We start from the raw sequence: 13,432 nt of genomic DNA, 5'->3' as shown, positions 1-13,432 counted from the left end.
TTGTTGAAGCAGAACTCATCTCTAGTGATATTTTATACTTTTTTTTGTATTTACCATATATGTTAATGTGCCAGCTTTACTGTCCAATCAAAGCTAACATACTATGTATTTTGTAATATGTATCTATGATCTGATGTGTATGTATAAATGTATGACAAAATTAAAACTTTTTTTTATAAATGTTTGTGTCCTCTTAAATCCTTACCTGCTCCGGAAAAGCATTTTCCTCCCAATATATATTTTTTTTCTTTAGGCATTTTAAATATTTAGCAAACTCCCTGACAGTGGCTAAAGCAAGGGGCTATAGCAGCACACAAGTAGACTACAAATGCATGCTGGTCCGGGCATACCGTGAGCGTTCCTGGTGCGCTACTGGAGCGAAATTGGAGCGGGCGAGAAGGCCGGCGCTCCAGCCTTTGGGAAACTCGCTCCACGCTCCAGTCAAATTGAGCGTCCTCGCTCCATTCCAGCTCCACTCCTCGCTCCATTCCAGCTCCACTCCCATATTGGCCAATGAGAGGCTTTGAAGCCACCGGTCAGCCATATTGGTACTCTTCAGAAGGCTCAACCATCCATAGGAATTACCGTTTTTTACAATCCTTTTGGCACTAATTTCAGAACCTTGTGGTCATTTTTCAAAACTCTAGACACAAAACTCAAAACGGTCATCACTTGTAACACAGGCTGTCCAATGTTCAAAACATTGCATTGTGCATTCATATCTTTAAAGAAACCTTGCACTTGCAGAATCATTGGTTCAAATAACTAATTTATCATGAAATACCATAGGACCATTCATTTAGATCACCCACACACAAGATACCGATAGTTTCACTGTGTAGTTGTTCGTTCAATCATTAAATATTGTAGTACAAAATATGTGATACATGTTTCATTATGGTACTACACGTAAATACATCACTGTAAAAGGACTAGTGGAGAGAATACTACAGACACAGTGGAATCATTGAACAAAATATGACATTTATTGATGAAATACAATAAAATCACTCATAGATTTCTTTGAATTAAAGCAAAAATAATTTGCTACAAAAAAAGAAAAAAACTACAGTAAAACATCAACTGCAGTGTTCCTCACCTGGCTTACTGTAAAACATCACTGCAGTGTTCCTCACCTGGCTTACTGTAAAACATCACTGCAGTGTTCCTCACCTGGCTTACTGTAAAACATCACTGCAGTGTTCCTCACCTGGCTTACTGTAAAACATCAACTGCAGTGTTCCTCACCTGGCTTACTGTAAAACATCACTGCAGTGTTCCTCACCTGGCTTACTGTAAAACATCACTGCAGTGTTCCTCACCTGGCTTACTGTAAAACATCACTGCAGTGTTCCTCACCTGGCTTACTGTAAAACATCAACTGCAGTGTTCCTCACCTGGCTTACTGTAAAACATCACTGCAGTGTTCCTCACCTGGCTTACAGTAAAACATCAACTGCAGTGTTCCTCACCTGGCTTACTGTAAAACATCACTGCAGTGTTCCTCACCTGGCTTACTGTAAAACATCAACTGCAGTGTTCCTCACCTGGCTTACTGTAAAACATCACTGCAGTGTTCCTCACCTGGCTTACTGTAAAACATCACTGCAGTGTTCCTCACCTGGCTTACTGTGAAACATCACTGCAGTGTTCCTCACCTGGCTTACTGTGAAACATCACTGCAGTGTTCCTCACCTGGCTTACTGTAAAAAGAAAAACAAAGGATTGATTACTGTACTTCTATATTTCCATCAACCCTGTCTTGTGGATTTGGCCACAGGTTCTCATCCACATCACAATGGATGTTTTCATTAGCCAAACATCTTGGGAAGAATCTTCGGGCGAATCCAGGCCTGACACTAATCTGCCGTGATGTCATTGCATGCATCATCCATGGCCTGGAGAAGGGTGGCCTGTTCATGAGAGCGCCTACAATATACCTTCCACCTCCATGTGGAGAAAAATTCCTCAATCTGGTTTTAGGAAAGGAGAGTAAATTGTGGATGGGCCTGAAACCATGCTTGCACCATTTGAGCATGGTGGAACCTGACATTATCCCACACAATGACATACTGTAGGTCATGCCATCAGCTCTAGACCTTATTTAGCCCATCAAAGAAGGTTACATTAGAACAGCGAATCATGTGGCTGCCTGAAACTCAAGAGTAGAGAGCTTTAGTTGTTGTTCGACCTAACATTAGAACGGGCAAGATGCATAATCTAAGATACTTTGACTGTGGTATGATTGTTGATGCCACACATGGTGATTCCAGCATCTCAGAAACAGCTGCCTTCCTGGGATAGAGACTACAGTCTCTAGAGTTTACAGAGAATGGTGCGATAAACAAAACACATTCAGTGAGCGGCAGTTCTGTGGTCAAAAACACCTTGTTAATGAGAGAGGTCAGAAGAGAATGTCCAGACTCATTCAAGCTAACAGAAAGGCCACACATGCTCAAATAACAGCTGTTTTAAACAGTGGTGTGCAGAAGGGCATCTCTTAACGTACAACACCGTGGAAAAAGTGTTAGTGTTAGAGTTTTGAAAAATTTGCATTTTGATCCTTGATTGTGAGTTTTGTGTCTGGAGTTTTGAAAAATGACATCAAGGTTCCGAAATTAGTGCCAAAGTGATTGTAAAAAAACTGTAATAGAATTCTTCAGTATTTAAATGAAATATTTCAAGGACAATTTTTGATATATCTATATATATATTTGGATTTAACCTTTATTTAACTAGGCAAGTCAGTTAAAAACAAATTCTTATTTACAATGACGGCCTACCCCAGCCAAACCAGGACAACGCTGAGCCAATTGTGCCCCGCCCTATGGGACTCCCAATCCCAGCCGGATGTGATACAGCCTGGTTTCAAACCACGGCGTCTGCAGTGCCTTAGACCTCTGCGCCACTCGGGAGCAAATGCATTTAATCTTTTTTTGCTGTAGTGGGGACAGTGATATTGGTACTCTCTTAAAAACTATACTTTAACCCCCTAGAGTCGATGTCTAGCACGGACATCTAATTAGCATAATACACAAATCCACATCAAAATCCGTCTGTTTAAGCTCGGTGGCTTCAAAACAGCGCCCCCTGTCAGTCATCTAATGTATTATATACATAATTGGTTGCGATCAGCACCATGGATAGTGCCACGTGATATGTTTTCTGTGCAGTGTTGGAAAAAATACCCAATTGTCATACCTGAGTAAAAGTATAGATACCTTTTACTCAAGTAAAAGTGACCTAGTAAAATACTACTTGAGTAAAAGTCTAAAAGTATTTGGTTTTAAATATACCTAAGTATCAAAAGCAAAAGTACAAGTAAAAGTATTCATAATTTCAAATTCCTTATATTAAGCAAACCAGATGGCGCCATTTTATTTGCAGATAGCCAGGGGCACACTCCAACACTCAGACATCATTTACATGCGAAGTTTGTGTTTAGTGAGTCCGCCAGATCAGAGGCAGTAGGGATGACCAGAAATTCTCTCTTGATAAGTGTGTGAATTAGACAATTTTCCTGTCCTGCTAAGCATTCAAAATGTAATGAGTACTTTTGGGTGTCGGGGAAAATGTATGCAGTAAAAAGCACATCATTTTCCTTAAGAATGTAGTGCAGTAAAAGTAAACACTGGCAAAACATATAAATAATAGAGTACAAATACCTCAAAAAACAACTTAAGTAGTACTTTTCAGTATTTTTACTTAAGTACATTAGACCAGTGTTTGTTTGGTGTACAACTTGTTTCCTTGTCATGGTCACTGCAGTCCTTTACTTTGTTCACTAACATCTGTACAAATACCCCAAAAAACGATTTAAGTAGTACTTTCCAGTATTAAGTACATTAGACCAGTGTTTGTTTGTGTCATGGTCACTTTATTTTATCTTTATTTAACTAGGCAAGTCAGTTAAGAACAAATTCTTATTTTCAATGACGGCCTGGGAACAGGTTAACTGCCTGTTCAGGGGCAGAACGACAGATTTGTACCTTGTCAGCTCGGGGGTTTGAACTCGCAACCTTCCGGTTACTAGTCCAACGCGCTACCCTGCCGCCCCAGTAAGTCCTTTACTTTGTACACTAACATCTGCAGACTATGTATGTCTGAAGACCTCTTCCAACGTTCCTCAATTAAAAAGGCACCGCGAGCTCTTTGTTTTTTTTGTGATCCTTGGTTTCACGCAGTATACAAATAATAGGTGTTGGGTATATGGTGCCATTTTCTCAGCTGGTTTGTAGTAAGACAAATCTATAGATTGCGTATTATGCTCCCTGATAATCTATTTCTATTTTTATTTTTTGGGGCCAGGTCACTGTCAGTACATATTCAATATCAAGTCGTATTATTCCTGAAAACCTTCCCATTAATTCATAGGGATTAGTGGACATATGTTTAGTAGAGGCACATATAGACAGTCAGTCAATGAGGCTCATTGCTAAAAATACAAACCTCCGGTGTGTTTATCATGTCCTTTGGGGTCTTAAGAAATTGCGTCACTAGGAAGATTAAAGTAATAGCTTTACCTATACGGTCCGTCCCGGTGGAGATGCCCTGCTCAAATGCTTCACATGCGTTTCTGTTAAAGGAATATGGCCGCCACCTTGTATTCAGTTTTAACTATAGCGTTGCTATTCTGTCGAGTTACTCCTGGATCAACATCTTGTTTACCCGGCTGCTCTTGCACAAATGACAACTTGGGAAGGTAAATTGTTTGTTGTCAATTATTTTGTAGGCTAACTAGTTTTGTACCGAGTTTCTTTACCGTGTCAGTACGTTATGCAGTAGACCTATTGACTGATCGACTTTAGCCTATTGCTAAACTCAATGGTGTTTTTCAGAACTTGTTTTAACAATGCACAATGTGGAGAGATAACTTACTCTAAGAGAACATAAATAACCTAGTTTTGTTTATTTCATTTAAACATTAAATTATAACTCTAATCAACATAATTTTGTTTCATTTTAGATCCCTACTTTGCATGGAAACAGCCATGGGACGACTCCCAGACAATGTTCCAAATGATTTCAGTAAAATTCGAATAGAGAATTCTCATCTGACCGAATTACCCCGCGGCTCCTTCTCTAAAGTTAGTGCCTTGGTGTCTCTGTGGTTGAATTTCAACGACATCACCCTAATGAACATCAAGAGTCTGGAGGGGCTGACGAATCTAACCGAACTACGGCTACAGGGGAACAAGCTGCGTTCAGTCCCATGGACAGCGTTCCAGGATACGCCGAACCTGAAGATTTTGGACCTGAAACATAACCGACTAGACGTGCTCCCGGAATCTGCCCTGAGACAACTTCCAGGCCTGACCTATTTAGACTTATCCTTCAATCAGCTTACTGTCATATCCAGGGATGTCTTCCTCAACTGGCCTCTCCTCAACGCTCAGGAGAGAAAAGGAGGTACAGAGCCCAGCAGTGGAGAGGCCAACGTTGTTTTAGCGCTGCACGACAACCCTTGGCTGTGTGACTGCCGCCTCAAAGGTTTCGTAGAGTTTATCAAAAGTGTTAGTCCGCCTCTAATTCTGATGAACTCGTACCTGATGTGCACGGGCCCCAGTTCCAGAGCGGGAAAGTTCTTCCACGAAGTCGGTTTGAAAACATGTATGAAGCCCGAGGCCTCGGCCTCAGAAAGCAACATGACGGTGTCACTGGGGGACAAGGTAACCCTCCGGTGCTTAGTCAAAGCCAGGCCTGACCCCGCCATCCACTGGTCATACAGCCTGAAGATTATACGGGGATTTACTGGTAAAGGTTTTATTTAATTGCAACTTCTAAACTACCATCTATTAGATTGCTGTGACTTTGCTGCGGTAGGGTATTTACCAGTGACTGATATCACATGTCAGTCACTCATAACTACACCACTCTGATGACAGGATTTAAGCCAAGTAGGCTAAAGCATGTTTATTTCATACATTCATTTGACTATTGGTGTTTATAGATTGAAACAGGGTTTGGTTGGCTATTGGTGTTTATATATTGAAACAGGGTTTTGTTGACTATTGGTGTTTATAGATTAAAACAGGTTGACTATTAGTGTTTATAGATTGAAACAGGGTTTGGTTGACTATTAGTGTTTATAGATTAAAACAGGTAGACTATTGGTGTTTATAGATTAAAACAGGTTGGCTATTGGTGTTTATAGATTAAAACAGGTTGGCTATTGGTGTTTATAGATTAAAACAGGGTTTGGTTGACTATTAGTGTTTATAGATTAAAACAGGTAGACTATTGGTGTTTATAGATTAAAACAGGTTGGCTATTGGTGTTTATAGATTAAAACAGGGTTTGGTTGGTTATTGGTGTTTATAGATTGAAACAGGTAGACTATTGGTGTTTATAGATTAAAACAGGTTGACTATTAGTGTTTATAGATTGAAACAGGGTTTGGTTGACTATTAGTGTTTATATATTAAAACAGGTTGGCTATTGGTGTTTATATATTAAAACAGGTTGGCTATTGGTGTTTATAGATTAAAACAGGTTGGCTATTGGTGTTTATATATTAAAACAGGTTGGCTATTGATGTTTATAGATTGAAACAGGGTTTGGTTGGCTATTGGTGTTTATAGATTGAAACGGGGTTTGGTTGGCTATTGATGTTTATAGATTGCTTTAAACAGTGTATGACACTGCCTTTCTTGTAGGCAAACTCAACAATAATGCCTAATGCAACAAATAACATAAACAGTACTGCATATTATACATGTACAATATGTTGATTTTTATCCACCCTTGTTGATTAAGTTGTAACATAATTCTCCTTTCTCTCCAGTCTCAGAGACCCGTGTGGACGATGAGACCATCAGATCTCAGCTGGTCATCCCATCCCTTCACCTGGCGGACCGAGGCGCTTACACCTGCTTCGCCAACAACTTCATAGGCAACTCCTCCGTCAGTGTCCTGGTCAACATCAAGTCTTTCAACGCATCCTCCTCCTCCGTCGGTGCCGCCATGTCTCTGCCCCCATTCCCCCTGGCCTCAGCCGACGAGAACGTCTACATTGACATACGCATCTCCAAGCAGACGGTCTACGGCATCACTCTGGAGTGGTACGCGGCGACGGACAACCCTGCAGAGACCTGGTTCACCATCCACTTGGGGAAATACCACTCTGACAAAAAGGAGTTGACATACATCGGCCCGGGCATCAACACCTATTCGGTCAACGACCTCCTACCGGTTACTAAATACGAGGTGTGTGTAACGCTGAAGAACCAGATGCCCCGCGCCGGCCAGTGCATCGTGTTTGTAACAGGAAGTGACATCAGTCAGCTGGAACAACGGGAGAAGCTCATCCATATTATCGTAATCGTGTGCGCCATGGTGCTGGCGGTGCCCGTGGGGATGTACGCCTGCACCACCGACACCAGATGTAAGTTCAGCTGCCTGGACCGCTGTACGGAGCAGTGTAAGAGGAGGAGGAGGCAGGAGAAGACCCTGAGGACCAATGGGGAGAGACAGGGGACCTTCGACAGCCTCCAGGCCGCCAGCGATGAAGGACTCTGTGGAGACTCTGAAGAGGTGATGAAGAAGAGGAGTAAGTCCTCAGACGAAAAAAACAACCACAGGGGAAAAGCACAAGATCTACCAGAGACAACCACTGGAGCAAAGCTATATTAGCTGTAGGTTTAAAGTTTAAAAATATCCACTAAAGACAACCACTGGAGCAAAGCTATATTAGCTGTAGGTTTAAAGTTTAAAAATATCCACTAGAGTAGAGACAACCACTAGAGACAACCACTAGAGACAACCACTAGAGACAACCACTAGAGACAACCACTAGAGACAACCACTAGAGACAATGCTATATTAGCTGTAGGTTTAACGTTTTAAAATATCCACTAGAGACAACCACTAGAGACAACCACTAGAGACAACCACTAAAGACAACCACTGGAGCAAAGCTATATTAGCTGTAGGTTTAACGTTTTAAAATATCCACTAGAGACAACCACTGGAGCAATGCTATATTAGCTGTAGGTTTAACGTTTTAAAATATCCACTAGAGACAACCACTAGAGACAACCACTAGAGACAACCACTAGAGACATCCACTAGAGACAACCACTGGAGCAATGCTATATTAGCTGTAGGTTTAACGTTTTAAAATATCCACTAGAGACAACCACTAGAGACAACCACTAGAGACAACCACTAGAGCAAAGCTATATTAGCTGTAGGTTTAAAGTTTAAAAATATCCACTAGAGACAACCACTAGAGACAACCACTAGAGACAACCACTAGAGACAACCACTAGAGACAACCACTAGAGACAATGCTATATTAGCTGTAGGTTTAACGTTTTAAAATATCCACTAGAGACAACCACTAGAGACAACCACTAGAGACAACCACTAGAGACAACCACTAGAGACAACCACTATAGACAACCACTAGAGACAACCACTAGAGACAACCACTAGAGACAACCACTAGAGACAAAGCTATATTCGCTGTAGGTTTAACGTTTTAAAACGTGTACAAGACGTCTAGAGGAACACTTATCTGTAATAGTGGGGAACAGTCTTATGTGAAGTGAAGCGTTAGGAAATACATTTGTTAAGCTTCAAGTTGTCATGTTAAGAGTGAAACGCCTTTCTCCATGTCTGTAGAAAGAGTATATTGTTAATGAGTTTATATACTGTATCTATTTATCTTGATTGATCTCTGTTTTAAAAGAAAAATGGAGAATTCATCTCATCTGACAAAAAAAAAACTGTTAATTCTGTACATGCAATATAGTTGCACATATGTTCTTGTCTTCAGAATGTAATGGACTGCATTTCTTCACGGTTCGTTGAAACTCATTCATTAGGAGAGGTTCAGTTAAATATACATGAATACATACTGTATACAGCCTTTGCACTACTACCTACGTAATGTATGAGGCTTCTTTGCTACTCTTTTCCTGTTTTTGACTCACTTTGGGATCGTGGGGGTGGGATGGTGAGGATTAGACTTGGGGGTGAAGGTTGTTGGGATTAGAGTTAGGGGTGAAGATGGACACTTGAGACAACACCATCCTAATTGCTCCCTACCCAGATCCCATTGACCTTAAGCTTTTGATGTTTACAAATCTGAAGGGTCTGGATTAGGGTTGTACAATTCTGGTAACGTTCACAAAATGTTCAGGTTTTCCAGAAATCCTGTGTGGAGATTCATGGAATCAGGAAATCCTGTTTGGAGATTCATGGAATCAGGAAATCCTGGTTGGAGATTCATGGAATCAGGAAATCCTGGTTGGAGATTCATGGAATCAGGAAATCCTGGTTGGAGATTCATGGAATCAGGAAATCCTGTTTGGAGATTCATGGAATCAGGAAATCCTGGTTGGAGATTCATGGAATCAGGAGGGAATAAGCAGGACATCTGCAATTGCCCAACCAGGATTTCTGGAAAACCTGGGAATTTTAGGAAAGTTACTGTAATTTCGTAACCCTTGTCTGGATAAGTTATTCTATAGGATAGGATAGGTATAAGAGGTTTAGTTGTGGGACTTCCTGCAGATCTCTAAACATCCAATGGATAGGGCCAACAGGAAGGGAGTGCATGTTCACAGACTAACACTTTGATTTTAGCACCACAACTCAAAAGGATGTGTTATGTAAAAGCGTTGTTTTGGTGCGTGTTTATTCATACACTGGTAAAGAGATTATCATATATAGTTTTTTTATAATCTGTATTTTGTATCTCTCTAGATCTTTACCCTCTTAACCACACCTGTGTACCAAATGCCACCCTATTCCCACTACCCCTATGGGCTCTGGTCAAAAGTAGTGCACTACTCCCAATGGGACGTGGACAAAAGTAGTGCACTACTCCGTATGGGCCCTGATAAAAAGTAGTGCACTACAATGTGAATAGGGTCCCATTTGGGTCTCACATAGATCCTAACCATGTCTCTCAGAGAGAATAGACAACATGAGATATTCTCTGAGTTTACTGAAAGCTGCATTAGATGATCATTTCTGATATTAGTTTTTTTTTTTTTTAATCTATATAAAATATATATTGTCTGTCACATTAAGGGGGTAAATAATTTAGTCCTTAATTTACTTGAATGTATTTTTGTATTCAACAATTGCCTAAAATATCTGTCTTTCACATGCCAATGTGATCAAAACATGTATAGTCTTGAATAAAAGCACATCTATTGTGGAGTCAAAGATATTCTACTTCTTTGATTTGTATCATCGTAAGTTTACGTCTTTCAATTTATTACGCCTAAAATTCAGATAACTTTCACAAAATGTTCAGGTTTCCCAGTTGAAAGATTCACCGGAATTTGCTATCAACATTCTCAGCCGCCAAAAGACAAAAGCCAATTATGTCTAAGTGAGCATTACCCATGAATGAGTGAATAGAGACGAGAGGGTCAAGCAGGTCAGTTTGACTGTAGAATAGGGTGTTAATGGTAAGGTTTAAAGGGTTAATATCACCCGTTTACCCAGGGACAGCATTCACTTATGAAGACAATCGGGGCCGGCTATAGCCTTTTGGGGGCCCTAAGAGAGATTTGGTTGCCATTATTATATTCTAAGAGCAACTTGGCATATCCTGTATAACAAGACAATTAGACATTGCAGACGTGTTCATTTTTCTAACTTAATCAGAATAATTTGAGAGTGCTCTTCTCAACCATTGATGGCCTCATGTTTGTGGAGGTAATTTAGCATACACTCTTCTCCAGAGTAATTTACAGTACAGAGTGCATACCGTTTTAACACTGGCCCTCCCGTGGGAATTGAACCCTTACCACTGATGTTGCAAGCCCCATGCTCTACCAGCTGAGCTACACGGGACCATAAACTCATAAATTCTACCTCAAACCTATGTGAACTTTCTTCCAAGGTTAAATATGATGAGTGTGCTGCATAAGCAAGATCTGATGAGAAGCTTGATGATATTGTCCCTAGTCTACCACACAAAGGCACTATGGATTTGACACAGATATGCTCAGGAAAAGTTATATCACAATTTAAGCCTTCTACCTGCCTTCTCAATCCTACCCCCCCCCCCCCCCCCCCCAACCTTCTTCAAAATAGTTTTTAATTGCCTATCTGAAGAAGTGCAAGCTGTTGTTAATCACTCCCTATTCACAGGCACTTTCCCCACTTCACTAAAAACTGCTATGGTGAACCCTTCTGACGGAAAGTAATATAGATTCTTCAGCTCTTAGCAATTTTCGGACAATCTCCAACTGTCACATCTCCTCTGTGCCATGCAAATGAACTGAATCCCCCCAAAAAACATTTCCACTGCATTTCAGCCCTGCCACAAAAGGACCATGACATCATGTCAGTGATTCTCTCATTAACACAGGTGTGAGTGTTGACGAGGACAAGGCTTGGGATCACTCTGTCATGCTGATTGAGTTCGAATAACAGACTGGAAGCTTCAAAAGGAGGGTGGTGCTTGGAATCATTGTTCTTCCTCTGTCAACCATGGTTACCTGAAAAAAACACGTGCCGTCATCATTGCTTTGCACAAAAAGGGTTTCACAGGCAAGGATATTGCTACCAGTAAGTTTGCACCTAAATCAACCATTTATCGGATCATCAAGAACTTCAAGGAGAGCGGTGTAATTGTTGTGGCACCCATGAAAGTCCAGCAAGTGCCAGGACCGTCTCCTAAAGTTGATTCAGCTGCGAGATCGGGGCACCACCAGTACAGAGTTTGCTCAGGAATGGCAGCAGGCAGGTGTGAGTGCATCTGCATGCACAGTGAGGCGAAGACTTTTGGAGGATGGCCTGGTGTCAAGAAGGGCAGCAAAGAAGCCACTTCTCTCCAGGAAAAACATCAGGGACAGACTGATTTTCTGCCAAAGGTACAGGGATTGGACTGCTGAGGACTGGGGACTGAGTCATTTTCTCTGATGAATCCCCTTTCCGATTGTTTGGGACGTCCGGAGAAAAGCTTGTCCGGAGAAGACAAGGTGAGCGCTACCATCGGTCCTGTGTCACGCCAACAGTAAAGCATCCTGAGACCATTCATGTGTGTAAATTATCTTTAAAAGTCAAGTGCAATGCACGTGTCGACAACACGCCTTTGATTGAATAATGACATATAGTACCGTACCTATCACAGGAGGTTGGTGGCACCTTAAATTGGGGAGGACGGGCTCATGCGAATGGCTGGAGCGGAATCAGTGGAACGGTACCAAATACATCAAACATGGTTTGATGCCATTCCATTTGCTCCGTTCCAGCCATTATTATGAGCCGTCCTCCCCTCAGCAGCCTCCACTGACATCTACACATAAACATGTATTTTTTTTTTAATGTAATTTATTGCAGATCACAAAATTATTTCAGTATTGTAGTCTATTGTTATCTTCAGCTCTGACAAAGGCTGTGAGGGCGATGCGTAAAGCTAATTAAAGAGTAGTGATACGATCAAGAGCAGTGATACGATCAAGAGCAGTGATACGATCAAGAGTAGTGATACGATCAAGAGTAGTGATACGATCAAGAGCAGTGATACGATCAAGAGTAGTGATACGATCAAGAGCAGGGATACGATCAAGAGTAGTGATACGATCAAGAGCAGTGATACGATCAAGAGTAGTGATACGATCAAGAGCAGTGATACGATCAAGAGTAGTGATACGATCAAGAGTAGTGATACGATCAAGAGCAGTGATACGATCAAGAGCAGTGATACGATCAAGAGTAGTGATACAATCAAGAGCAGTGATAGGATCAAGAGCAGTGATACGATCAAGAGTAGTGATACGATCAAGAGCAGTGATACGATCAAGAGCAGGGATACGATCAAGAGCAGTGATACGATCAAGAGCAGTGATACGATCAAGAGCAGTGATACGATCAAGAGCAGTGATACGATCAAGAGCAGTGATACGATCAAGAGCAGTGATACGATCAAGAGCAGTGATACGATCAAGAGCAGTGATACGATCAAGAGCAGTGATACGATCAAGAGCAGTGATACGATCAAGAGCAGTGATACAATCAAGAGCAGTGATACGAGTGATACGATCAAGAGCAGTGATACGATCAAGAGCAGTGATACGAGTGATACGATCAAGAGCAGTGATACGATCAAGAGCAGTGATACGATCAAGAGTAGTGATACGATCAAGAGCAGTGATACAATCAAGAGCAGTGATACGATCAAGAGTAGTGATACGATCAAGAGCAGTGATACGATCAAGAGCAGTGATACGATCAAGAGCAGTGATACGATCAAGAGCAGTGATACGATCAAGAGCAGTGATACGATCAAGAGCAGTGATACGATCAAGAGCAGTGATACGATCAAGAGCAGTGATACGATCAAGAGCAGTGATACGATCAAGAGCAGTGTGCGGATTACTTATTTTTTCTTCTCTCCGTTTATTGTTGTTATCTAAAACGTACTGTATATCTCGCTAGTTATGAACTAACAAAATCACAACAA

At 41.3% G+C, this 13,432-nt stretch overlaps 1 protein-coding gene across 1 annotated transcript; it reads left to right on the top strand.

Moving 5' to 3' along the window:
• Positions 1 to 4,480: 4,480 nt before the first annotated feature.
• Positions 4,481 to 9,123, top strand: LOC110491297 (leucine-rich repeat, immunoglobulin-like domain and transmembrane domain-containing protein 2). Its single transcript, XM_021564650.3, has 3 exons — positions 4,481 to 4,702; positions 4,967 to 5,754; positions 6,785 to 9,123. Exons 1-3 carry the CDS (start codon positions 4,590 to 4,592, stop codon positions 7,630 to 7,632), a joined length of 1,749 nt encoding a protein of 582 aa, XP_021420325.3. The 5' UTR covers positions 4,481 to 4,589; the 3' UTR covers positions 7,633 to 9,123.
• The last annotated feature ends 4,309 nt before the right edge of the window (positions 9,124 to 13,432 follow it).

This window comes from Oncorhynchus mykiss, chromosome 16 (assembly GCF_057628025.1).
Source record: "Oncorhynchus mykiss isolate SJ-2025 chromosome 16, ASM5762802v1, whole genome shotgun sequence".
In the NCBI taxonomy this organism is placed as follows: Eukaryota; Metazoa; Chordata; class Actinopteri; order Salmoniformes; family Salmonidae; genus Oncorhynchus; species Oncorhynchus mykiss.
The sequence above is the reverse complement of the archived record's forward strand: the minus strand, read 5'-3'. Positions and strand labels throughout refer to the sequence as shown.